The sequence below is a fragment of the Hyperoodon ampullatus genome (assembly GCF_949752795.1).
Source record: "Hyperoodon ampullatus genome assembly, chromosome: 9".
Classification (NCBI taxonomy): Eukaryota; Metazoa; Chordata; class Mammalia; order Artiodactyla; family Ziphiidae; genus Hyperoodon; species Hyperoodon ampullatus.
In genome coordinates this window covers 93,142,081-93,168,587 of record NC_136922.1, presented here as the reverse complement: position 1 = coordinate 93,168,587, position 26,507 = coordinate 93,142,081, and the positions used below count along the sequence as shown (strand labels likewise).

At 39.5% G+C, this 26,507-nt stretch overlaps 1 protein-coding gene across 2 annotated transcripts in view; it reads left to right on the top strand.

Annotated features, from left to right (window-relative positions):
* The window catches only part of DGKI (diacylglycerol kinase iota), a gene marked incomplete at both ends in the record, with an annotated part of 451,691 nt that overhangs the window by 224,924 nt on the left and 200,260 nt on the right, over positions 1-26,507 (top strand). For both annotated transcript variants that reach the window (XM_079711562.1, XM_079711561.1), the window contains 5 exons: positions 1,322-1,438; positions 12,346-12,420; positions 13,037-13,132; positions 24,492-24,574; positions 26,434-26,494. In XM_079711562.1, the coding sequence (XP_079567688.1) occupies positions 1,322-1,438; positions 12,346-12,420; positions 13,037-13,132; positions 24,492-24,574; positions 26,434-26,494 (432 nt within the window). The remainder of the gene's footprint in view (positions 1-1,321; positions 1,439-12,345; positions 12,421-13,036; positions 13,133-24,491; positions 24,575-26,433; positions 26,495-26,507) is intronic.

Here is a 26,507-nt window from a genome sequence, read left to right as displayed (position 1 = left end):
CCCTGATGTGACATAATTGGGGTGGCTATATTTGCCAGTTTTCCTGAAACAGCCCTAATTTATGTCTGCTGTTCCAGCATAATTATTACCAGTGCTCCCTTTCATTCTTAAAATTGTTTCAGTTAAGATGATAAATTATGTGGTCATAGTAAGTATAAGCCAAGTAGAAGCTAATGTTAATTTAATGGGGATTTTATGTTTATTAGAAAACAAATGTTACCACTCATTATCACTTTACAGTCACCAAAAAAGATGATTGAAAATGTGATTGGCCTGGGCTTCCCTGGTGGCGCAGTGGTTGAGAATCTGCCTGCTAATGCAGGGGACACGGGTTCGAGCCCTGGTCTGGGAGGATCCCACATTGACACGGAGCGACTGGGCCCATGAGCCACAGCTACTGAGCCTGCGCGTCTGGAGCCTGTGCTCCGCAACAAGAGAGCCCGCGATAGTGAGAGGCCCGTGCACCGCGATGAAGAGTGGCCCCCGCTTGCTACAACTAGAGAAAGAAAGCCCTTGCACAGAAACGAAGACCCAACACAGCAAAAATAAATAATTAATAAAAATAAACTCCTACCCCCAACATCTAAAAAAAAAAAAAAAGTGATTGGCCTAAGGTTACTCAGTCCATTGGGGTATAAACTTAGGCCCCTAGAACTGCGGTATCATTGTGATCATTAGTCTACTTTTACTTCCTTTCAAAAACCAAAAGCACTTTAGACTTGCCAAGTATGACAGGACCATTATTTTTTCAGTGGTCCTGGACAAACCTAGCAGAAACAGTCTTTTTGTTCCCTCTCGGATTAACAACTCTCTAGAAGAGACATCTTCTTTCCTGGGCCCCCTACACTGGAAGGACTACCTGGGAAGGATTTACATCTATGGATAGAAAAAGGTGAGGCAGATGGTCAGCATTGCCTTTCTGCTTGCCTTCGTTTCCTTCTGGACATCGTCCCAGATCAACCAAGTCTGTGACCAGCGCAAGCCAAGTGAAACAAAATTATGTGCAAAGTTAGCCTTCATAGACCCCTCCAAGTCTCTAACATCTTTATGTAAATATCCTATTAAAAGCTTATCAAATTTTAGCTGGCTTGTCCTGTAAGATGGATTTCTTGTTATCAATCGTTATCAGTTTGTAAAGTGGAATGAATTTGAAATCTGGTCTCTAAGTTCCTGGGGCTGGTTGGGCAGTGAGGAGAGCGTGTGACCTCAGAGAGAGAGAGAGAGAGTGTGTGTGTGTGTGTGTGTATACATGTACTTATTCCTTCTTGTGGCATCATCGTCCTTTGCACAGAATTGTTTACTGGCCTGTTTTTCCCTTCAGTTTCACAATAAGGTGACCTGCTTCATGCTGCATCAGATTGAGGAACCCTGCTCCCTGGGGGCTCACGCTGCTGTTATTGTCCCGCCCACCTGGATCATTAAGGTGAAGAAACCTCAGGTAACTGCCGGAACCCTGGTGCTGCTGGGACAGCACAGAGAAAAAGTGACTGCTGCTTCTTGCTTTTCTCCCCCTGACGAATCTCTGGGTTCTTACAATCTCTGCTCACTCATCCCCAAGGTCCTATGCTTCCCAGTGCATCCCATTAGCCCATCACAGTTCTGCGCTGGGCTCTCTCATGGAACCAGCCTCCACCTCCTAAAGAAATCAAAGTTCCGCAGCAGGAGTGTTTCCTCCCCACTCAGGTGCTAATGTTCTCTTTGATGGGTGCTCTCCTGAATTCATTAAGGACCCGTAGTGGGTACAGCTGATTCTCACACAACTCTCTTCTCTTCCAGCCTGGGCAACCCCAGGGAGTGGCTGTGAGGGCGCTCTGTGCCATTGTTTGGTTGCTATTACCACCAGTTCCAACCCGAATGCAGACTGTGGGTCATGACCTTCCCCAGCACACAAGGCCTGCTTAGAGAGCAGCACTCTTTTCTTAAGGCAAAGTAGAATTTATCCTCTGAACATCTAATCTCATTCTGTATTCCATCCTCATTGTACTTTCTGTCCTGGAGAGTCTCTGCTGCTATATTCTGGGAGACCTTGGTAGTTTTTCAACAAGGTCCTAATGTGTGATAGAAACGTTTCTGCCTTTGTACTGTACATCTTAGATAGTCATCCCCAAGTTATGGGATGGCAGACTTTTAATGTTACAGGGAGAAGATTATACCACCCCCGGGGTGCGGGTATCTTAGGGAGCCTTCTAGAATGTAGTATCTTTAAAAGATATGGCAGTCCTAGGGCCTCCCTGGTGGCGCAGTGGTTGAGAGTCCGCCTGCCGATGCAGGGGATACGGGTTCGTGCCCCGGTCTGGGAGGATCCCATATGCCGCGGAGCGGCTGGGCCCGTGAGCCATGGCTGCTGGGCCTGCGCGTCCGGAGCCTGTGCTCCGCAACGGGAGGGGCCACAGCAGTGAGAGGCCCGCGTACCACAAAAAAAAAAAAAAAAAAAAGATATGGCAGTCCTACTTCAGATGGTCTCCAAAATTATCATGTAGTGTATTCTCATTGACTCAGTTTTATTTAAAAACTGGTGGATCAGGGACACTGTTTTGCTTCATGTGTTTTATATAAAAGTTTTGCCTCTGATGAGTAACATGTAGGAATCATCACAATCCATGGAAGCCCTTGGGAACCGTTTTCCAGAGGCGAGTACAGTATCTACACATTAAAAATGAAACATCTAGTTATTTTTACATTTTAGAGCTGAATGTCACGAGATGCGAAATAAGTTGTCCAAGGTGGCATAGCAAGTCAATTACAGTACTATGTCTGAGATTCAGGTGTACTGATTTCCAATTTGGTGTTATTTTAAAACCTCTTTAACATTTTTACTTCTTTGTATGTGTTTTTCCCCTAAAATTCAGTAATCTCTCCATGTGCTGTATAGTAAATATTCAGTTAAATCAACACGTTTTTCATCAAAAACCTTGATGGTATCAAGAAGGCTACTAGGCATTGTGATATAATACACAATCCTTGCTCTGAAGAACCATATAGTTATTTTAAGGAAAGATCAGGGGCTTCCCTGGTGGCGCAGTGGTTGAGAGTCTGCCTGCCGATGCAGGGGACACGGGTTCGTGCCCCAGTCTGGGAAGATCCCACATGCCGCTGAGTGGCTGGGCCTGTGAGCCATGGCCGCTGAGCCTGCGCATCCGGAGGCTGTGCTCTGCAAGGGGAGAGGCCACAGCAGTGAGAGGCCTGCGTACCGCAAAAAAAAAAAAAAAAGATCAGGGAGCGCTTCATGAAGCAGGTGGATTTCATTCTGCCTCCTTAAAGATGGGTGGGATTGAGGTCAGTGGAGAAGGAAATGACAAACAGGAGAATGGCACAAGCCAGGAAACTTTGTCCAAAATTATCTTCATGGGACTGTGAGACTAGGTTGACTGCAGTGGAAGGTTTGTGCAGGAGGTGTGTAGGGGATGAGCATAAGGTTGCTCAGGCCTGACTGGGAGAGAATTTTGATTCATGTAAACTTTATCCTTTTAAGCAAAGGAGTGATAGAGTAAAACTGTATTTTAGAAGAAAACAACTAGCACGAGTGTGTAGCATGACCTAGTGGTATGGGATTTGGGCCCCTGAAGATAGAACAGAAAAATCAGAAGACTACCACTCTGCAGAGGAATTCTAAGTTTACCTTTCTAAACTTTAAAAATTCTTTGGTTGTGGAAATTTTCAAGCAAGTGAAGAGAAAGAGAAGATCATAATGAATTCCATAACCATGAACTTTTTTTTTTGGTGTCACAGATATTTTTAGTGTTCATAAAGACATAAAACAGATTCTATACCTGAAACACCACAGATAATACAGAAATTTGACTTGAAATACAAACTCTGCAATTATCATTTCACATCCTGAATTGCTGTTGCAATATTCAATAACACATTAGTCGTCACTTCTTTCTAACTGGTCACTTATTTCTTTCCTATAAGGAATACTACTGACAAAACATCATACTCATTCATCTCTTCCTATAAAAGCACTTCTTTACTATGTGTCTTGTTCAACATTACATTTAAATATACAGATTCTAACTCACTGTCAGAATTCTGGAACCAAGACCTCATATACCTGATACATTCCTGTTTGAGGTCAGGTCCTTCTTAGTCTTCATTTCAATCAATGCTTTTCTCATCCTGTGTCTAAATAATAACCCTTAGTTATTGGTATATTATATCATTAAACATCCTTTTCTATATTCATCTTTTCTGAAAAGGAACTGATCTGCATTGCTGATAATAATAAACATTAAAATAACTAAATAAGACACTTGCGCATAAAAGTGTATAACCCTGAACTTTTCTGCTATTATTGTTTCGTCTAACCCCTGCCACACCATGTTTTCTTTTTTGTAGTTAAATTTGTTTTGAGATTCACGTGCAGTTGTAAGAAATAACACTGAAGGATCCCATGTACCCTTTACAAACTTTCCCCTCATGGTAACATCTTGCAGGATCATAGTATAACATCACAGCAAGGATCTTGACATTGATTAGTCAAGACACAGACCAATTCCATCACCGCAGGTATCCCTATGTTACCTTTTCAGAGCCACATCCATTTTTCTCCTGGTCCCACCCCATTTACTCTGTCTTCTCCAGAGTGGAAGTCTTCCTTTTTTTCTTTTGCTAGAGTATTTTAAAGCAGATTTTAGCATACCATTTAATCTGTAAATGCTTCATTTTGTTTCCCGAATAGATAACACTTTAGAAAGACAACTACATACAATTATCTCACCCATCAAAAGTAAATAATTTGAGGTGGCATCCTTAAAATATTTTCTGGTTGTTTCAAATATATCTTTTTTTAACAGTTATTATTTCAAATTAGGATCCAAAGTCTACAACTTCCTTTTGTTGACTGATCTCTTAAATCTCTTTTAATCTATAGCAATCTCCTCTCTTATTTTCCCTGCCATTTATTTATTGAATAAATTGGGTCACTTTACCTGTAGAATATCTCATATTTTAATTTTGGCTGATTGTATCCTTATTGTGTTTTAAAATGATTTTCCGTATGGCCCATATTTCTTGTAGAAATATTTAGATATAAAGACATTAGATTCAGGTTTAATTTCTTGGCAAAAGGACTATATGGGTAATGGTATCTTTTTCTATAGTGTAGCTTTTAAAGGAACATAATGTCAGGTTGTTCACTCTTAGTGATGTTAAGATTGATCTGTGAATTCAGGAGCTGTCATCCTAATCCATCTATTATAAAGTTATCTGTCTTTCATCTATAATTTTATCCATTAAGGATTGTTACCTAAATCTGTTATTTCATTAGGGGTTGCTAAAGGGTGATTTTTTCCAGTTTTTACTCTTCATTTTTTAGCTACAATTTTTCTATAAAGAGACCTTTCCCTTATTACCAGCAAATACATAAAAAATGCTTACTTGTTTGCCCTTAAAATTTCAGAATAATAAGTTGGTATCTTAGCAACTTTTATTAAGTGGATGATTGATGGGGGTGTTTTTTGGAGAGTAGTTCACAGTCTGGATGCTAAAGTCCAAAATTTTTTTCATCACGCACCTTTTTATTATCTTCTATGATTCAGAACATCGTAATAATAAGAATGAAAGCTAACATTTATTGAATGCTTTACATGTGTTAGGAAATATTTTAAGTACTTTACCTTCAGTATCTCATCATCACAGTGCTCTGTGGGGCAGGTATCCTATTAGTCCCATTTTGCAGCTAAGGAAAGTAAGGAATAGAAAAGTCAAATAAATTAGCTGGGACTATATAATTATTGAATAGTTTGAGATGGCATTTGAACCCAAGAATTGTGATTCTGGAAACCAAGCTTTTAATGATATGCCATGCTGCCTTACTGTGTTACTGTAGCCAGCCTTGCTGAATCAGTGAGCTTTAAAATTTTGGTGGTCCCTCCTCCTCTGGGCTCCAACGCCATTAGGTAATTTAATCAATTAACTAAGTTCTATGTAAAGGGTAGTGTATGATGAGCTTGGGGGCAGGGTGGCAATAGAGTAGTGCTGAAGAGCTCTGGCTTGCAAGCCAGGCTGCCTGATTCATAACCTTGCTCTGCCACTTAATAACTTGGTTAATCTCAACTTAATCCCTTCTGTTTCAGTTTCTCAGCTGCAAAGGTTAAATAATACTAGTACCTAACTCATAGGGCTTTCGTGAGGACTAATGAACTAAAAAAGAAAAAAATAAAACACACAGAACAGCACCTGGCTCATTGTAACCACTCAAATGCTAGCTCTTGTTATTTTCCTTCTTGTTGACTTTTAGGGGTGCAGGGTATCAGGTGAAGCCGCACAACAGCAGATAGCAACAGTGGGTAGTCATACGGGGATCAAGACAGAAGTTATTGATCCCTGAACCGTCTGTATTACTGTGAAAGAGGATGTAAAGAGGGTAAGATTTCCAATGGAGAGGGTAGAAATAGACAAGAATAGGGGCCATAGCCTGGCACCTACTCTGTTTCCAAGTGCACCTTGAAATACTACTGTAACTGTTGTATTTCACACTGTAGTGGGATTGTGTATTCACTAGCACAATGCCTATCCTATGAGAGAGAGTCAAGACCTGATCATTTACTGAATAAAAGAATGGAAGAAGACTGGGGGAACATCCATACCCAGAAAGTGAGAGGAGGAAGAGAATCCTGCAAGATAGAGAGCTATGATTGCATTAAAGTTTCATTATTAAAAATGAAAAGAAAAATAGGGCAATCATCAATGTTAAATTCTGTAGACATGAAAAAAATAACAAGGATTGAGAAAAGTCCTTGTGTTGGGGACCAGAGCATTGATGACCATAAAAACTATAGTTTGTAGAGTGTGGAGTATGGGTGGCAACCTGTTAGTGATGGTGTGGAAGCAGTAAGATTAGAGAATTTATTGGAGTTATTGGGAAATGATCAAAAAAATAGAATTTGGAAAGTAGACAAAGAACAGATAAAATGTTTTTTTCAACTTTTAGAATTTATATATCTTTCCTTTATATATTTCTATATTTCTCTATGATACTGCTTAAAAATGATAAAGAAGAGGCTTAATTGAATTAAGTAAATGTTTAATTAACCACATTCAAAGATGCTGTTACATGCAGTGAGAGGTCCAAAGATGAATCAGATGTTCATTTGATGTCCACAAAGAGTGTACTCCCCAGTGGGGAAAATAGACACAACAATCTAAATCATTGGTCAGGGTATTTGTGGATTCTGGAGAGGAATTCAGCCACATGTAAATCTTTAATAAAAGAGTAGCTTTCAGATGTCTGGGAAGGTTTGTCTTTTTGATCAGTGTTCATCTCTTGGGAGAGATACATATATGGTGGTGAGAGGAAGGGGCCAGACAGGTTGGTTGAAATAGCCCTGGTCAGTGAGACGCCTACACATCTGAGGCGGAGAGAGGTAAATGCCACCTAAGATGTAGAAACACAGTGGAGACATGAAGCAGAATTGAGCAGCTTCAGTCATGGAGAGCAGCCTAGGCTCACTGGAAAATCTGTCGTTTGTGCTTGGTTTTGAAGGATGTGGGCGGCGTCCCTGGGAGGAGGGATGAGGAAGGACAATGCAAGTTGATAGGACATAACTGAGAACAGCAGTGAAGATGGGTCATCAAATAAAGTCAGCTTTATTTGTGATGTTTGTGTCTAAACAGATGACTCGAGAGAAGAAGAGTAAAGGAAATCTGCTGGAGTGTATAATGGTCAGGAAAAGTGGGTTGTAAAGAGGTGGAATTAAACCATATATTTTCCTTCTCTGTTGAAAGATGGCTGGTTCTGAGTGGATAATTACTCCGTGACCAGCTGTGGAGTTGGGAGCTGCATGAAAGTTTGATGGTAAGGGAAATGAGGGCTGCCTGGATGATTTGCTGGGTTTCATCACCAGATTACTTAGACCTAGAAGTTAAAAGATGATGGACGGTAGATGACTGGAAGGAATTAAAATGACAAGAAAACCAAATTTCAACAACCAAACCTGAATCTGTTGATATAAAGTAAACGTTATATTTAAAGTTACAGATGTCAGTGTTTGTCCTCTGGACTGAAAATGTTAGCAGATGATATTTTGACTGGATGAATGAGTTAAAGATGTTCAAATGCGAGTGTAAGCACTTGGAGCTGGTGGAGCAAGACCTGTGTGACATGAACTTTTTGTGGGTCAAGTTTTGGCGGGGGGACACTAAAGGTGTGCGTTTTTAATAACTAACATCATTCTCCACTTAATGCTTTAAAATTTGGCTTTCCCAGTTAAAAAAAAATCATAGGGAAAAGTCTATATTAATACATACAGATTTGACTCTTTTTTAAAACTACTGTATATATCCCACACTGGATATTTTACAGTTTATATAAGCCAACTTCTTACCAATGGATATTTATATTCTTTCTAATGGTCTACTTATAAAAATGTCGCTATCAACTCCTGCCTAGCCTTGCATTGCCTTTCTTCATGCTAGTCCTTATTCCTTATGATTGGATGATCTTAAAATGCTGGGGACCCCATGCTATGTAATAGCAATGGCCAACAATCTCCCTCAATGCCCAAGTGACTTCCTTTGATTAGTTCTAAAGGTCAAGCGATACTTGCTGTGATTTGGCCAAATATGCCTGAGAAGCTGTGGAGACCCTGTCCTTAACTTTGGAATGAGTTTTATTGATTCTTCTGCTTACCTGTCCTCACAACAACCTTTGCAGCAATGGTATAGCTGAAGCAGGGCAAAGTGAGAACGTTCTTTAATAGACAAAGTCCATGGATCGCCCTCTTATTATCCATCAAAGTTTTGTCCAGTGTATGATGGAGGAGGGCTCCATTTGGAATGATGAAGTGAGATATCTTCTCTTTAGATCTGTTATTATTTAGATCCTTTGTGATCCCATCACCTGAGGAAATCCCTGAAGAGTAATAAGAGTAGTACGTTAGGCTTCATTCACAGCTGAGTGATTCACCCATAAGATTTTGTAACAGCCCAGGAAGGAGTCCTAACTAGGATAAAGATTGTGTTGATAGGATTATTTTTGTGGCAAGGTAATTCTGCCCAATACCTGGTACAAGAAAACAAAAAGCCTTTATCTTTTCTTAGGACTTTAACAAAAGAGTGGACACAGAATGTACAGGGGGTGAATGCTGTTGGAATCAGAAGAATGTAAAAATCCAAATGAGAGCACAGTATTTCACTGTTTGGAAAGTGTTGAACTTGCAAAGTGAACCCTTTGTATCACTGAGTTAGCCACTCTTGTTAAGAGGGCTGCTTTGTTTTAGGACACAGGACAAGTATTAAAGGTTTCTTGACTGTATCACCAACAATTCTAGACAATAATGTCTTGGCATAATTTGTACATTCTTGGAAAGCATGTTGTTTTGTTTAGCTCTCACAATACTGACCAGGCAGGGTAAGTGATAGTGTGGATAAGCAAGGCTAGAAGACTTGTCTTGGCCAAAACACAACCCGAATCTGCCTTCACATCCATCTGTTCCTCATTGAATTACGCTGCCTTCTAAAAGAAGTGATATATTGAGACAGAGATACATATTTACACGGGAACAGAAGGAAGCCTGGGGAATTTGGATGTGTGCTGTGAAGTTCCATACTGCTTATCTTTTGCTATTTGACCATCCGTAGGGCTGTAAGCTTACTCAGAGCTCACATAGAAGCGTCCAGGTACTGTAAGTCAACCACTGTGCTTTATTTTTGCCCCCTCCTTGTTCTGTGGGATGATGGCCTCAGATGCGTGTGGCTCGGTGAGGCTCAGAAGCACTTGTATCTATGTCTAAAACAAAGGCCGTTTTGTGTGTCTGTTCCCTGTTGGAGTTGAGTTCCCCGCCTGCCCTGTTTTCAGACATCAAGCCTTATTTTGATGTGTTTTTCTAACCCTCTGTTTCTCAAACATACTTGATCATCAGAATCACCTGAAGGACTATGATTTCTATGATCAGGCAAGTTTAGGAAACAACCTCAGCTTGATCCATTCGACCTATCTCTTGGAGTTTAATTATTGAGTCCTGTCAAGAACCAAGGCCGACAGTGTGTTCCTTCAAGCACTTGGGGTCCTGCCTTGCTCTTGGCACTAAATGAACGAAAACAGCAAAGAAGTTAGGAGACAATCACTCACTTCCTAAGGATCCTTTTCAAAATCAGGAAAGGCTCACTCAATGTTGTGAACTCTAAAATATTGGTTTATTATTTCCACAATGATTTGAGTTCATACCGTGTGCCAGGCATTTGTGCTGGGTGTTGGGGATATAGAGCTATGAATGAGGCAACTGACATTTATGGAAGCGCTTCTCATGGGATGGATACCAAGTTAACTGCTTCACATCCTTTTTCTTGTTTAAACTCCACAACTGTCCTGTGAGGTAGGTATTATCAACTTCATTTTAAAATTAAGAAACTGTTATTTCAGAAGTTTAACTGACTTGGCCAAGGTCACAGAGCTAAGTGACAGGGAGGTTCAGAATTCACACTGAGCCTGGCAGATCCCACACCTCACGTTCCTCACCGCAGTGATTGGCTTTACCACAGTACATATGGCTATTCACTCTGCCCTTTGTACTTCAAACAGGGGTTCTCAACCCCGGCTATACGTTCGAATTCCCTGCGGAGCTTTCAATTTATTTGATTATTCTGTTCTATTCTGGGGAGCTTTTAAAAAGTATCTTTGCCTGGGCTTCACCCCAAACAAATTAAATAAGAATGTTTGTTGGGGCCCAAGTACCAGCACTCAGAGCATCACTGAGTGCTATCAAGTAGATACTGCTTCTGTCGGTCTAATAGTTTTCAGCATTCTTCTTGGAATATTTGGCTGATTAAAAGTTTAAAGGTTCCGAGTAATTTTTCTTCCCTTTTAATAAAACTGAAAGTCGTCAAAATATAGCAAATACTCGAAGAATGCAAAAGTTTCCCAAAGAGAGGCACGATAGATAGTACACCCATTTAAAGAGGAATTCGGAAATTTGGAGATCTGTTTGCAGGAGAAGTATAGTCTAGAGTGAGTGATGAGAAATCACCTGGAATCTCGAACACCCATGAACTTCCGATTTCTTTTCTGGGGAGATTCAGAGAACCTGAAGACCCTTTCAATCTGATGGGAGAAGAAAACCTTGGGACAAATGTTGGTCCAAGAAAGTTTTCTTCATCCTTGGTGAGCACAGGCCACAGATCAACTTTTTTCATGGTCCAAATGAAAGTAAAATAAAAGCTAAATAGTTTTAGTCTTGTAATTTGGATGTTTTACTATATGTACTCTAGACTAAGGTTTATTTTGAATGCTAAGAAAAGATACTCTAAAATGTTGAAGAATAAATACCTAAGTTTCTTCAAGCTGTTTGAAAACATTTAATTGCTCAAACAATGCAGATGTATATACTTATATAAGCTTTAAAGTTAAGAATTTTGTATTTCAGGCTTTCAACACTCTGTAAAACTCTATGACATGGTAGTAATAGCTTGCCTTTATGAAGATGGCAATCGAATTGACTATTGACTTTTCACTAATTAAATCTGGCTTTGCCTTGTCTTCAGCCAGTGAGCTGTGACTGTCCCCTGAGAGAGGTTCTTCTCAAAGCATATGTATCAAATACTAAGGATAAATAGCTGTAATAATCACAAAGTTGTGGTCCATAAAATCCCTAGAAAGAGAAAGACTGGGAATGTAAATTTGGGGTCACTGTGTTTCAGCAAGTTGGATGCAATTCTATGAGAAGAAAAAAAAAATCAGTGTTACCAGGGGAGGGAGGACTTTTTAAACCAATGGGTCTTTAGCCAGAGAAAGGAAGAACAGTGACTCCCACTCTATTATTATAAGTAACTCGAGTCTTTGCATAGTAAAACCAAGCCATTAATGCTGATAGGGGAGTTGGATCATAAAGTTCCAGTGGGGTTGAGTCATTTTATGAACAGGTCATTCCCTATAAAAAGTAAAAAGAGAGGAAAAAAACAAAAAACCAAAAAGGAAAACGTGAAAAATGGCCTCCTTTTTTACATTTCCACATAGGTGATCTCCATACCAGGAGATGAACTTGAACTTGGTTGGGCGGGAGACGGACCTGGTTGGGCGGGAGACTGGAGCCCCTCAGAGAATTTGGGATTCTTCCATTTTTACTGGGAGGGTTGGCAGGTATAACGTGTGTTGTTATGTGAGTCCATGAGAGCCTCCAGTGTTCTAAGTCCCTGCCTCTCCATGTGGTGGGAAGTCAGTCGCTCACTCTGAAGCACGCGACTGGGTTCTGTGTGTGGCTTACCCATGAGCAGTGGCTTGGAAGTGTCAAAGCATGAGAAGCATGCCGTCGAACAGCATGTGCTGCCGTCATCTTCTAGATGGTTCTGCATGGGAAAGCTCGTGGGCTGTCTGCCTGCGAGCTCAGGTGGTCCCTTCTTTCCCTACAGAACTCGCTGAAGGCTTCAAATCGGAAGAAGAAGAGAACAAGCTTTAAAAGAAAAGCCAGTAAAAGAGGAACTGAAGTAAGTGCTTGAGGGTGATGGTCCAGTGAGATCCATCCTCCTCTCCATAGCCGCCTCTGTCTGACTTGACCTGGCCAAGCGCGTTTTTCTGATCTATCTCCTGCCACTCTCTCCTTCACCTTATTCTAACCACACTGGGATTCTGCCTATTCCTTAAAATATATATATATATATATATATATATATATATATATATATATATATATAAAAGTATATAAATAAATATATAAATTCCTTTAAAATATATATATATATATATATATATATTTATATGAAACCTCCTGCCATTCCAGAATCAGAGCATTTGCACTTGTCTGTAGAAGTATTATCCCAAAGATTATAAAGATGAAGATAAGAGCTGGAACGTTTCTAGAATGCTTTGAGTATACAGAATAAAAACAAAAGTGTGGCTTAATTCTTGGGGGCAAGTTATAGCTTGAGATACTGTCTCACTTACTTTGAGTTAGTCCTGTGAAACAAGATGCAGAGTTTTTTTGGGGGGCGTGGGGTTTTTTTGGGGGGTAGCGGTGGTGCTAGTAATTTCTCACATTGTTTTGGGGCTGCCTTTCAAGTCACAGACGTATGTCTCAATAGTTCTGCTTTCTTTCTTCATTAGGAAAACAAAGGTCGCCCTTTTGTGATAAAACCTATCTCTTCTCCTCTCATGAAACCTTTGCTTGTGTTTGTGAACCCCAAGAGTGGAGGCAACCAGGTAAGTCAGTTTTCATGAGTTTCACCTGGAGGCTTCGATGCCTTCTTGAAAACACATTTCCCAACACCAAGTAAAATAGCACCACGTAGGACCCCTAGCATTGGAAGACCACCAGTTTCTCCAGCAAGGGACAGCCTCACACATGACTGGGCTAGGCAAAGCCTAGAGGTTCTAGGACTTATCCCTCTACTTCCACATAAGGCTTTACTAGAGGTACTCAAAAACCTAACTGCTGATATTTTCCTTACAGATTTTCAAGAAAGGTCATTCTATAAACTCTTAGTTAATATGTTTCAGGTTTCTCAACTCCTATAGTTAGGAAGCCCTTTATGAACTTATCTTTCTTTCTTTCTATTGTAATTTAGACCCGACTGCTTTTTTCCCTCTCTTCAGAGGAAAGAGAGATTAATGATTTATTATTCATGATAAACATGAGCAACAGATACCAGCAAGGCTAGCAAAACTATATTATGTTTCACAGGTTTCATTTGGTCTTTGCCCAAGTCCTATAGAATCATTAGTTATCAACCTCATTTGAGGATAAAGAAATAGCCTTAGAGGGCTTCCCTGGTGGCGCAGTGGTTGAGAATCTGCCTGCCGATGCAGAGGACATGGGTTCGTGCCCCGGTCCGGGAAGATCCCACGTGCCACGGAGCGGCTGGGCCCGTGAGCCATGGCCGCTGAGCCTGTGCATCTGGAGCCTGTGCTCCGCAACGGGAGAGGCCACAGCAGTGAGAGGCCCGTGTACCGCAAAAAAAAAAAAAAGAAATAGCCTTAGAAAAGTTAAATTTAATGACATATCTAAAGTACACAGCTCTTTAAAGGATAGAAATTGTTCTAGAATCTAGTTTTCTTCCCACTCTCTGAGGCTTCTTATCAATACTCTTCTGTGGGCTCTGATTTTCTGTTCTTTTCATGTGAGACTGGATGATAAAATATTTCCTGTGTCCATGAAGATAAGTGCACATTTTACATTTTGAGACAAGATTCCCTGAAGTATCACGCTAAACAACTAAAAGATTTAAAACTGTCTAGTCACCCCATATAAGGAGGGGAGTCGTAGAATTAGGATTGATCCAAAACGATGTTCTTATTACTAAAGTTAATGGGCATTTTTCCAGGTCGCGTTAATTATAGTAAAGCTTCTCTTATGGGAGCTTGTAATTTAAAGAAACTATTATCCCTCCTTTCCTTCCTTTCTTCAAAATTCTTAATAATAATTCTTGTGTTAAAAGTCTGTATTAACATTGTAGAGAACAGGGAAAAGAAACGTGTTGTAAGCAGAGAAATAATCTATTTTGAACATTCTGCTCTTTTGAGTTGCTAAATGATTATCTTCATGTTGTAATGATGGTGATCCTGACACGACCACTGGAGGAGTTTCTCAGGAGTGAGGTTCAGTTTGCCCTGAATCTTACCCCCTCTCTAGCTCTGGTCTCACTGTAGCCTAACTAGGATTGGGGGTGTGGTTGGGGACCGAGGAACAGAGCAAAGCTAATGTAATTAACTCCATGATTTTGGCCACCTGAGCACCACATGCTAATTCATGTCTGATATATTTTATCACAACAGTCTTTATATAAAATGCCTTTGTTAAATTATCATAAGCTTTTTCCCTAGGGCATTCAGAAAATTGTAGGTGATCTCTGCTTTTGAGGAGGGGATGGTCCAGTTAAGATACAGCCTCTTCCTGTTTCAGTCTCTGTATAAATTATTAAAGACAGGGACTTCAGAGATGATCTAAGTTTGCTTCCGCTTTCACTAAATAGAAAACAGTTCATGGACGCTTAAGTGATAAGGACATCGTGTTTGTTAATGACACAAAAGGGGCAAATGGGGAAAAGAATCTGAGCAATGTTAAATATATGTGAGTTGTAAATTGAGTGGATCAGACCGCAAGTGCTGTGGAAGTTCAGAGGCGAGCGGTGACTTGGGAGTGATAAGGAAATGGTGTCAGGGAAGTGGCTGAAATGGAAGATGGGTACTACTTAGTTGTGCAGAGGAGAGAAAACTAGAGCCATGCCCTCTTCCTCCTCTCTTGTCACATTTCTGTTCACCCTTTACTGTAGCACCTTTCTGATCTATTGCTCAAAATTAATCGCCCTGTACACTATGCCCCTATAGTCCATGGCACACACCTGTATTATGTGAATTGCAGCCCAAGTGCTCCATGTGTGCCTTTACTGCAACGATACAGTGTCCATAATGCTGGGGGCCGCACCTCTGAACCTATGATGTCTAATATACGGCATAGAGCAGTGAACAAATAATTGTTTAATAAGCAGTATGTGTAGAAGATGGGATGTTGTGATGAAAATGATTCATTGTGAGTACAGTATGGTGAGTAGAGGATGCATATTAAGTTACTAGAAAAGTGATTAGAGGTTAGAATGAACCTATGGAGCAGTGTCTTAAAACCCGGCTGAGGATTTTGGATTTATATAGTGAAAACTTGTTTTTTGCTATTTAAAGTGTTTTTCATTTTGAAAAATATTTTTTAAACAAAGGAGCAATATGATGGAAGATTAATTAGACACATAGAGAATATATATATATAAGTCAGGAGTCTATTCACTTAGCATAAATCGGGTAGAGGACCTTGTTTATACATCCTATATATAATATCAATAGTTTGCATTTACTAATCCCAAACTCCTAATCCTTCCCTCAACAAGGTCCTACTGTATAGCAAAGGGAACTATAGTCAACATCCTGTGATAAACCATAATGGAAAAGAATATATATATATATATATATATATATATATATATATATAACTGAATCACTTTGCTGTACAGTAGAAATTAACACAACATTGTAAATCAACTATGCTTCAATAAAATTTTTTTAAAATTTAGAAAATCAGATAGAGGGATAGCTCAATGGATGGATGGATTGATCAGTGGATGGGTGGACAGATGGACTAATGGTGGATCATGGATGAATGGATAGATGGGCACGTGGATGAATAGGATACATAAAAGGAAGTAGAGCCTCAAGATTTTCCAGCTCATTATCTGGAAAGTGGCTTTGTTATTGATGGGTTTTCAGGAAAGGGAAAAATTATTTTGGGAAAGAGGTTGAAATGAGTTTGAGGAATTTGAGATCACAGTGAGGTATTCAAATTTTTTAAATGGCCAGTTGTTAGATGCAAAAGGCTTCATGACTTTGCTGTCATCTGATGCACTTTGGCTTGTGAATGCATTGCCCTAATGAAGTTACCTCCGGAATATCTAGGACTCTCAAAAGTGTGACTAACCAAATCAAAATTAATATTACAAAGCTTTAAATTTCTATATAGTTCCTCTCTGAAGTAGAACTCTTTACTAAGCCTAATAAATATGAAGAACATTGTGCATTGTTTCTAAGCACAGTGTGAAATGTGGAGAAAGCTGTAAAGAACTCCGAACACCCATCTACAATTAGAATCATTCAAACTGACCTCCAGCGGCTTCATATATTTACGGTTCCTTCTTCAGTGTTAGGATGGTACAGCTTTGATCCCCCGATTGTGGTGAGCAGGGCAGAGTCACGGTCAGGGCTGATCTGACTCCCCTGTCAGGGCTAGCCTTTCCTGAGCTGTGACCATAACATGACCTTCACATTGCAGATGAAGGCACATTCAGCCATAGGATGGGGAGTCAGAGGATGAAGCAAACCATCCCATCTGGCAAAACGCAATCCGAGGAAGGAGTTTCTTATTCCTCAGTTCCTTTGAATCTCGTTTCCTCATAGTTTTTCCCTCCTCCTTTTATTCTCTTGGACCCAAATGAGCCATAGTTGAGACAAAGAGCCAAAGGGGAACAGAGGGTGGCAGTGAAAACAAAGCAAGTGAACCCAAGGAAGGAGAAATGGGGTGGGGGGCATACCCTTTCTTACCTGGAGTTTTTCGCTGTGGACCATTCTGTGTTCAAGCCTTACATAGTGTGATGTTCTGTTTGGAGAAGGGAGACCATTCACTTTTATTTACCTTACAGACAAGTTGAGATTAGTAACATGACCTCTGTATTTGTTTGACATCCTCAGTGATGAGAACCTTTGAAATATCATTCATTAGAATTCTTATCTAGGAATTTTCAGTTTCAGGAAAATTCAGGAAATTTCCACCTGACACTAGTGTTCAGTCCCGGTAAATTCTATTTGAATATGTGCCCCTTACTCCCTTCTTATAGTCCAGAGGCTTTCAAACTGTTTGTAAATAAAACCCATGAAGACACTTGTTAGAAATGCTCCACCCCATAAAATCTGATGCAGTGGGTCTGGGGTGAGGCCCAGGAATGCTACCGGTTAGCAAGCATCTCCCATGATTCTGATGTAGGTCTTTTGTGGAACACGTTTAGGAAAACATCAAGAGTCATATCAGGGTCTCTGAGATTACCTGGGCTTTGTGTGAGGAGCACAGTGGGTGAGAATTTATTTGAGATGAAGTTTTATTTTTTTGTTTGAAAAATAGCATCTCAGCTTGTCCTTACTTTCTTCAAGGAGGCTCATCTCTTAGCTCAGAGAAGTGGTTCTCAGCCCTCGCTTCATGTCAGAATAACCCCGGCAGCTTTTAAAGACTGATGTCTGCTGCACCCCATGCTAAGAGCCTGTGAGGACAGGACCCCTTAACTGGTCTAAGTTCCTAGTAGATTTTCTTGTCTAGCTGGTGTTGAGAATCATGGGGTTTTTTTCTTAGGCTTTAATGTGCATATGATTCACTTGGGGATCATGTTAAAATGCAGATTCTGATTCAGTGAGTCGCAGGTGCTTTTCTAACACGCTCCCTGGTGCCACTGTTGCTACAGCTGAGACCACACTGATTCTCAAGAGTTTACAGCAATCAGTAGAGAAATACTTTGTCGTTCTTGTTGTTAAATCCTGATTTTTGCCTTTTAAGAACTGATTTATTCTGCTCATCTGTATCTAGATATAAAGCACTCCCCTCTTCTGTTTTTGAAGCTTAGACTTCAAACTTAAAACGCACACGCACAAAACTTGCTTAGGCGTCTGTTCTTTAAATGACTGGACGATATCGCCATCTGCTGGCAAGTAAAATGCCTATAGCTTTTTTTCCTTCAGTATTTTATGTGTTCGAAAATTTTCCAGCACTTGGCAGGAATATGCTGAGCTGCACACATTATAGGGACTGCTTTTATGTCCTTTTTTTAAACAATCCCTCTTTTAAACATGCTTCAGAATAATTGTCTCTGTTTTTCTAACACTCTTCAGGTAGACATGTACTGGGTGTTCTGCGAAGCTTTAGAGGTTAGTGGCATGGCTATTATTGGTGGGATGTGAATTATTTGAGGGAATAGTCACTAGAATTAGGGGCTATGATATCAACTTTGAGTGTCTCCTCCTGCAGAAAAGAGGTAGTACAGGAAAGAGAAACTTTTTTCCCGCATGATGCCCTCCCCGGTGTGGAAACCTGAGGGCTTGAGAAATAGACCCCTCTCTTACACTTATCGCTGCTTTAACTTCAAAACTTATTATTTTTCTTGGATGCCCGTGACTCATTAACATGTTTGTACCTGAGACTTATGGACCCTTCTGATGTCTCTCAATGTTTCCTGCTTTCACACTGCGTCTCCTTCACACTCATGAAGGAGAATTCATGAGTCATGAATTTCATCTTTCAGTGACTTAGATTATACATTCATGGTTAGGCAAGTGTCCTTTTTTTATTGAGCTATAGTTGATCAATGATACTATATCAGTTTCAGGTGTACAACATAGTGAGTCAATATTTTTATGGGTTATACTCCATTTAAAGTTTTTATAAAATGTTGGCTCTCTTCCCTGTAAGCAGGTGTTCTGACCACTAGAATTATTCTGGCCAGCCATTCCTGAGAGTCGAGGGTCCAGGCCTTGGGTGCTCACGCTGTTCATTGTGAAATCCCAGGGTACAGGTGTGGCATGAGCTGGACCCCTGGATCAGAGTTGCCAGGGAGCTTGTCAACAGGTTATACCGGGGAGGGATGTTCAGCCTGTGGACAGGCTCATACTGACCGAATTCACACACCATTCATAGACATGCTTCCCCAGACCAGGGCCGGCCCTTCCTAAGTCAGGCCAGGGAAGGTCAACCCAGGTGGGGAGAAGGAGGAGACAAAGAGAGGAAGTAACTTCCAATCTGAGTCCCCAGACTATTTCTACATACTGAACAAACAGCCTCAATGAAGACGTTATTTTCTACGATGCTCAACCTAGGGATAAATCAAAAAACATTATTTTATTATTTTTATTTTATTTTTTTAATTGAACTATAGTTGATTTACAATGTTGTATTTCTGGTGTACAACAAAGTGATTTAGTGTGTGTGTGTCTGTGTATTCTTTCCCATTATGGTTTATTATAGGATATTGAATATAGTTCCCTGTGCTGCACAGTAGGACTTTGTTGTTTATCTGTTTTATATATAGTAGTGTATATTTGCTAATCCCAAACTATTAATTTATCCCCCTCCCCGCCCTTTCCCCTTTGGTAACCATAAGTTTGTTTTCTATGTCTGTGAGTTTGTTTCTGTTTTGTAAGTAAGTTCATTTGTGTCATATTTTAGATTCCACATGTAAGTGATATCATATGATATTTGTCTTGTTCTGTCTGACTTACTTCACTTGATATGACAATCTCAGGGCCCATCCATGTTGCTGCAAATGGCATTGTTTCATTCTTTTTTATGGATGAGTACTATCCCATTGTGTGTGTATGTATATGTATATATATAAATGTATATTTATATTATATATCTAAAATAATATAAATATATATATAAACATCTTTATTCACTTAACTGTCGATGGACACTTAGGTTGCTTCCAAGTCTTGGCTATTGTAAATAGTGCTGCAGTGAACATTGGGGTGCATGTATCTTTTTGAATTGCAGTCTTCTCCGGATATATGCCCAGGAGTGGGATTGTTGGATCATGTGGTGACTCTATTTTTAGTTTTTTAAGGAATCTCCATACTGTTTTCTATAATGGCCGCACCAGTTTACACTCCCACCAACAGTGTAGGAGGGTTCCCTTTTCTCTACATCCTCTCCAGCATTTATTATTTGTAGACTTTTTGATGATGGCCATTCAGACCCGTGTGAAGCGATACCTCATTGTGGCTTTGATTTGTATTTCTCTAATAATTAGTGATGTTGGGCATCTTTTTGTGTGCCTATTCCAAAGGCCCCACCTGCTAATACCATCACATTGAGGGTGAATTTTGGAGGAGCAGACATCAGTGTACAGCAGTGGCTAAACCAAGCCACCTAGCCCTTTTGATAGGTCTAGGGCCTAGATGTCTAGCTCCTTAGCCTCTAGTCAGACTGATGTATCAAAATGTAAGTCCAATTCCTCTGATTAAGACATTTCAGTGACTGTCATTTCCTGCAAAACAAAGCCTGAGCTCCATAGCCTACATGACTTAATCTACAACTCACTTTGGCAGTTTCATCTCCCACCACCCCTGCCTCATGGTCCAAAGACTGAAATGAATATAGTTTTTCCATGACATGTCTTGCTGTCTCACACGTCTTGTACCTTTATCCTAAAACTTCTTCCTCTACTCCATGTAAAAAGAAATAGTTGGGCCTCCCTGGTGGCGCAGTGGTTGAGAGTCCGCCTGCCGATGCAGGGGATACGGGTTCGTGCCCCGGTCTGGGAGGATCCCATATGCCGCGGAGCGGCTGGGCCCGTGAGCCATGGCTGCTGAGCCTGCGCATCCGGAGCCTGTGCTCCGCAACGGGAGAGGCCACAACAGTGAGAGGCCCGCATACCACAAAAAAAAAAAAAAAAAAAAAAAAAGAAATAGTTAACTCTACTCATCTTCAAGACACAGTTCAAATATCATGCATAGGAAGCCTTTGTCCAGTCCCCATAGTTGGACTTAGAGTATCTCCTCCAGCCACTCATACATCTCAGTAGGTATCTTCATCATAGCATTTACCATCTTTAGTGAACTAATTTATTTTGTGCTGGTCTCCTGAGCTCCTGGGTGTGCACATGGGTACAGTGTAGGAGCCTAATACAGGTTTACTGAATCAATAAGGTATTCCTTTGGGATTGTTTGGGTTAAGAGATTTCTTAACCTCCTCCTCCCACTGTTATTTTCCTCAGGTCTTTCTTATTGTCTGGACAGTTCTTTTCATGAGCTAGATAATGCCTCCATGATATAAACCAAGGCTTGCTTAGTAACATAGAGTACTGAGCCCTACATGAGAGTTACAGTGCTTTGATGACAATTGATGTGCTGCTATTTGAGCTGACCCATTCTTAATTGATTCTCTATACTCCCCAAATCTTTTTTTTTTTTTTTTTTTTTTTTTTGCGGCATGCGGGCCTCTCACTGTTGTGGCCTCTCCCGTTGCGGAGCACAGGCTCCGGACGCGCAGGCTCAGCGGCCATGGCTCATGGGCCCAGCTGCTCTGCGGCATGTGGGATCTTCCCAGACCGGGGCATGAACCCGTGTCCCCTGCATCGGCAGGCGGACTCTCAACCACTGCGCCATCTCAACCACTGCACTACCAGGGAAGCCCCATTATATTTTTTTAATGAATAATTCAGAGAACTTCCTTTGGAGAACAAGATCTTCTCTGTCTTGTCCATCTCCTGATTCCCTTACTTAAAACTGTGCCTAGCACATAGTAGTTGAATGGATGAATCCTGTTCGTTTCCTTCTGGAACAATCTACCTATTTTCTTGGAGGTTGTTTTATTCTGCCCCACTCTGTTCCCTGATACCTGGAGCTGGAAAGAACAAAGTTTTATCATTCCATAGGAATACCCAATCTCAAAATACCTTAGAAAATTCTGTGGTCATTGAGGTATTACATCTACAACCATATGTATAAGAACACTCTCCAGAGCGTATTAGAATTGATGTGTAAGCTATTTTTTTTCATTTAGAGAAAAATAAAAAAGCTCTTGCACAGAAGTTCAGCTTTTACAAGGCATATAGCATGTGATGACTATGAGAGTATTTGAAACTTGCTAGTGAATTGTGTAAGTGATGGAGTAGACTTAATCTTGTCAGTGAGAAAGAAATAAGTTACTCTTTTCCTGGTGAATTAGTACTTGTCAACCCATTCAATTCTATTCAATAAATTATCTCTATTAAAGCACTACATAGCTTATCCTAGAGGTAGCAGCAGAATAAGTAGAACTAACTTAAATGTTTTAGGTCTCTTTTCTTTACCCACCAAGATTGATTTAAAACAATGCAATACTTCCATTCAGACACTTATCATTTTTGCTAATGAATGTGTTTTAGAAAGATTACTTTTAAAATAAGAAATTGTATCATGCCTGAATATAAACTCTGATAGGGCAGCCTTGCATGTTTATGAAAGTCATCCCTGTCCAATTCTAGAGAGCATTATTACAGTAGGCTGCAACATTAAGTGGCACCTCCTAGAAGCGTGGGGTGCAAAACTTGTCAGCCTTAAAAAATACCCCTTTCTCAAAAGGATAAATGTAGAGAATTAGGTATTCAAACTAACACAAATTGAAAATGAGCAAAACCCAAAATGGTGTGGACATTCAAACCTTTTAGAGAAATTTGAATAAAAAAAACCCTCAAGCTTTTTATTTTTATTTTTTGAAAGGTGTTAATTACCTAGTATTGTATGTATAAGAGAAACTGGAATTGAGACGAACACCATAGCCAAAGGTGACAACGAAGGAGTAATTAACATCCACAATTCACATTGCCCTAGGAATCTAAAAGTGAAAAATTAATTTCCTAGCAAGTCAGTTGGAAATTTTTAATAAACTGATTGGTCATTAGAATGACTCTGGTGTTACCTTTGAAACATAAAAGATTACTTGAAATAATCCCCAACTGGCTTGATACCAAGGCCTGGTGTGGAAAGAAGAGAATGGTTTAGTGTTTAGTTATTATTATGTACCTAAATCTATGTCTAAATTTTGTAGGAAACAAAGTATGTCATTTGGCGAAACTGAAGCATTAGTTGTAATAACTAAGGGTAGAATGTTATTCCTAAATTTATAGCAAGCACATGATAAAGCAGAACTTTTAAATTATAGGTTTGGATGAAATGTGGAACAAAAGACCTACACTGGCCTCTGTTAACAACTGGCATAGCGATGTGATAATTATACACTACACTTTAGCCCTCACATGCTCAAGTGTAGTTTAATGAATAGATTAACAAGGAACAAAAGAGAAAGGGACTAACATTTACAAAGGCCTATTTTGTGCCACATACTGTGCTGGATACAAAACTATTACTGATTCATTTCATTCTCATAATCACCTTGGAAAGTAGACATTGCCCTATTTTACATGCTGAATTTCTGCAAGATTATAAATTCTCACAGTCACCCAGTTAGAACACCCAAGTTAGCTCTGACTCAAATATTGTGCTATTTCTACTGTACTAGGATGACTCTCAAATACAGTGTATAGGTATACAAACTTAGGAATATTTTCAAGAAAGCGCAATCATGATAGCTAATAAAGGGATGATAGTTATAAGCAACGGATGCTGCCCAACCGATCAAACATTATTTGCTATGGTTGGTAGTGACCTAAAATGAGGCACCCTACTCAATTTTAAAGCTCTTTTGATACTGCTTAATAAAAAAAAATTCTTCTTTAATTTGATTTTTGCTCAATTCACTTTAAGAAGTGATCTCCAGAATTGCTTTGTATTTGCCATGATATCTCTATAAATGTCACAGTTACTTAAGACACTCCAAAAATGGTTATGAGAGAGAGAAAAAGACACAGATATATACATGGAAATTGAAAAATGTCAAAGTAAGAGCCAATAGCACTAACTAGAGAAATTATATATTTTAAGTATGGGGAGCCTGAGATACTTTTGCTGTGGTTAAAAACATTTATTTCAATAAAGTCATACTTAGCTAATACTGTCCTTATTTCATATTATGCAAAGACAATAATCTGCACAATAAAGTAAAAAGTAATGTTAAATTACATAAGTTGACTAATAACTTCCCTATGTGGATTTTCATACGTTAAATAATGATAGTAAAAGCCAATAGATACTAATCATTAAGCATTTGTTGCATGCCAACCACTTTGATGTTCTCCTCAGACATTATTGCATTTAATCTTTACAACAAGTCTGTGAACTAGGCATTTTTATTCCTGCATTAAAGAGAAGAGAGCTGAACTTAGTGAAATTAAAGAACTTGCCCAGAGTTACACAGGTTAGACAGAGCCTAATATAAGCATTCAACCTATGTATATCGATGGCCAAAGCCCATGATTTTAACTACTACTCTATACTGTTTATAATTCAATATTATTTTTTAGAACAGGATTTATTTTTATTCTTTAAATGAGCAGGTAATATTTGGAAATTTCTTCCTATTATTGTCATTTTTTTTTCCTTACAGGGAACCAAGGTCCTCCAGATGTTCATGTGGTACCTGAATCCACGGCAAGTCTTTGATCTTTCTCAGGAAGGGCCAAAAGACGCGTAAGTCTGGAAATACCCGCCATGGTTCTTACTATTTTAGGCGAGTGAGAAGGACTTTCTGCTTTGGAGTCAAGCTTTATTATTTGATCACCTCATGAAGTATTTTTCTGACCGTCTCTCATCTACTTGCTCACCTGCACTGTCCTCCCCTTAAAACTTCATCTGATGTTTCCCTCTTCATTGGGTTAGTTTCCTTCAACACTTACCCTCTGAGTAGTTAACTCTGAGTGTGTTTGCTGCTTAGACACATGTCACTGTACATTATGAGCAAATCTGAATTGAGAAAGGATCCATCCTTTTTCTACTTATGCATGTACCACTTTGGAGATGTACGTTAATGGGAATGTAAGTGTATCTTTGTGGAGAATGGCCATATCTGTTTATGAATATTTTCATTTATTTGCATTAGAAATTGTATGCATCTGTGTCCATTTGAGAGCTTGATTGATAAATTGATTATACCTATGGATTCCCTACCAGAGTGGGAGAGACATTCTAATTCCTGCTCAGTCCTTCATCTGAGCCTCTCAGAAATTTCATTCTCTGTTTTTTGTTTGAAGTGGTGAAAAATAAAGTCTCTCTGTAGATGACATGTATCCTGTATCTTCCCTTTCGTGGAGGGGTACATGGTGGGAAGGAGCAGAGACATTTCTGCTGTTGTCTGGTTCCCTTTTTAAAATCCACCTAATAAGGTACTTCAGATGTCATCTGGTAAACATTAGAGCTAAAGAGATACTAATTATTTTTATAATTACTTATAAATAATAATATCAGAGGCAAAGAAACACAAGCTCAGATAATTTCTAGAAAATAATATTCCTGTAGAAATAGATAAATTACATATTTTAAGCCTATGAGAGAACATTAATTATGAAAATTAATTTCTGTTGTCATTCTCTTAATCTATGAACTTCCTTGCCACTAGAGTTTGCTATAAGACTTCTGTATTTTTTTCTGCATTCAAGTGTATTAAGGCAAATCTGCTTTTGCCCTTTTACATTTACTTTTGCCCTTTTACATTTACTTTTGCCCTTTTACATTTACTTTTCTTAAGATTTTATCATTTTTAGTTAGACTTTAGGTAGATACTTCATAGATAACCATAAAGAACATGGCAGGACAGGAACTATTTTCAGAAAAAAATATGATTTGATTTAAATAGGTGATGTTTTCTGGAATAGAGCCATTGAAATTGTCACTTAAGCAAACACTTTAGCAGGGGCAGTATCATTGCATTTTCTTGAGACAACAGGAAAGGTCTAATTTCAAGCAGACAAATTCAAAATAAAGAAAATTCAGTAAATCTTCCCTTTTGGGGCTGAGGAGTATAAATGGGGGTTTGAGTGTCAGCAGGTGAGTTGAGAGGGAGATGGAATTGTGGGTGCGGTAGTAATAATGCTAGTGGGGTGTCCTTCCTATCTCTCTGAAGAAGGTTTTCTAGGAGTAAGAGTGGGAAGTGTAGGTTTGAAAAATAAATAGGTCTGGGAAAAGCTAATCAGATTTGATGTTCTTTGAGAAAGGAGGGAGAAGAATGGAAAGAAAAAGAAGGAATTTGACACTAGTGAAGAAAATAATGTGCATTGACACATTAATAGGAATTATGGGAAATAAAACACTAGGACACCCTAAAACCCCATTCCAGTAACGTTTGCTGCCAGCCCCTAATCCGATTGTTGGAACCAGTACTTGGTGACTACTCGGTGACTAGTTTTGAAGGTATTACCATTCTCGCGGTTATGCATTTTCTCTAGTGGACACCCTCCACGCCCCCCTTTGTTTTGGTGTGTTTTGGAATCATGCTCTCTGCTGTGGCCAGTGATATGCTCTTTTATTTACTTCTCCTTCTGTATCCTCTACAGGCTTGAATTATATAGGAAAGTACCAAATCTGCGGATTCTGGCCTGTGGTGGGGATGGAACGGTAGGTCCTTGAA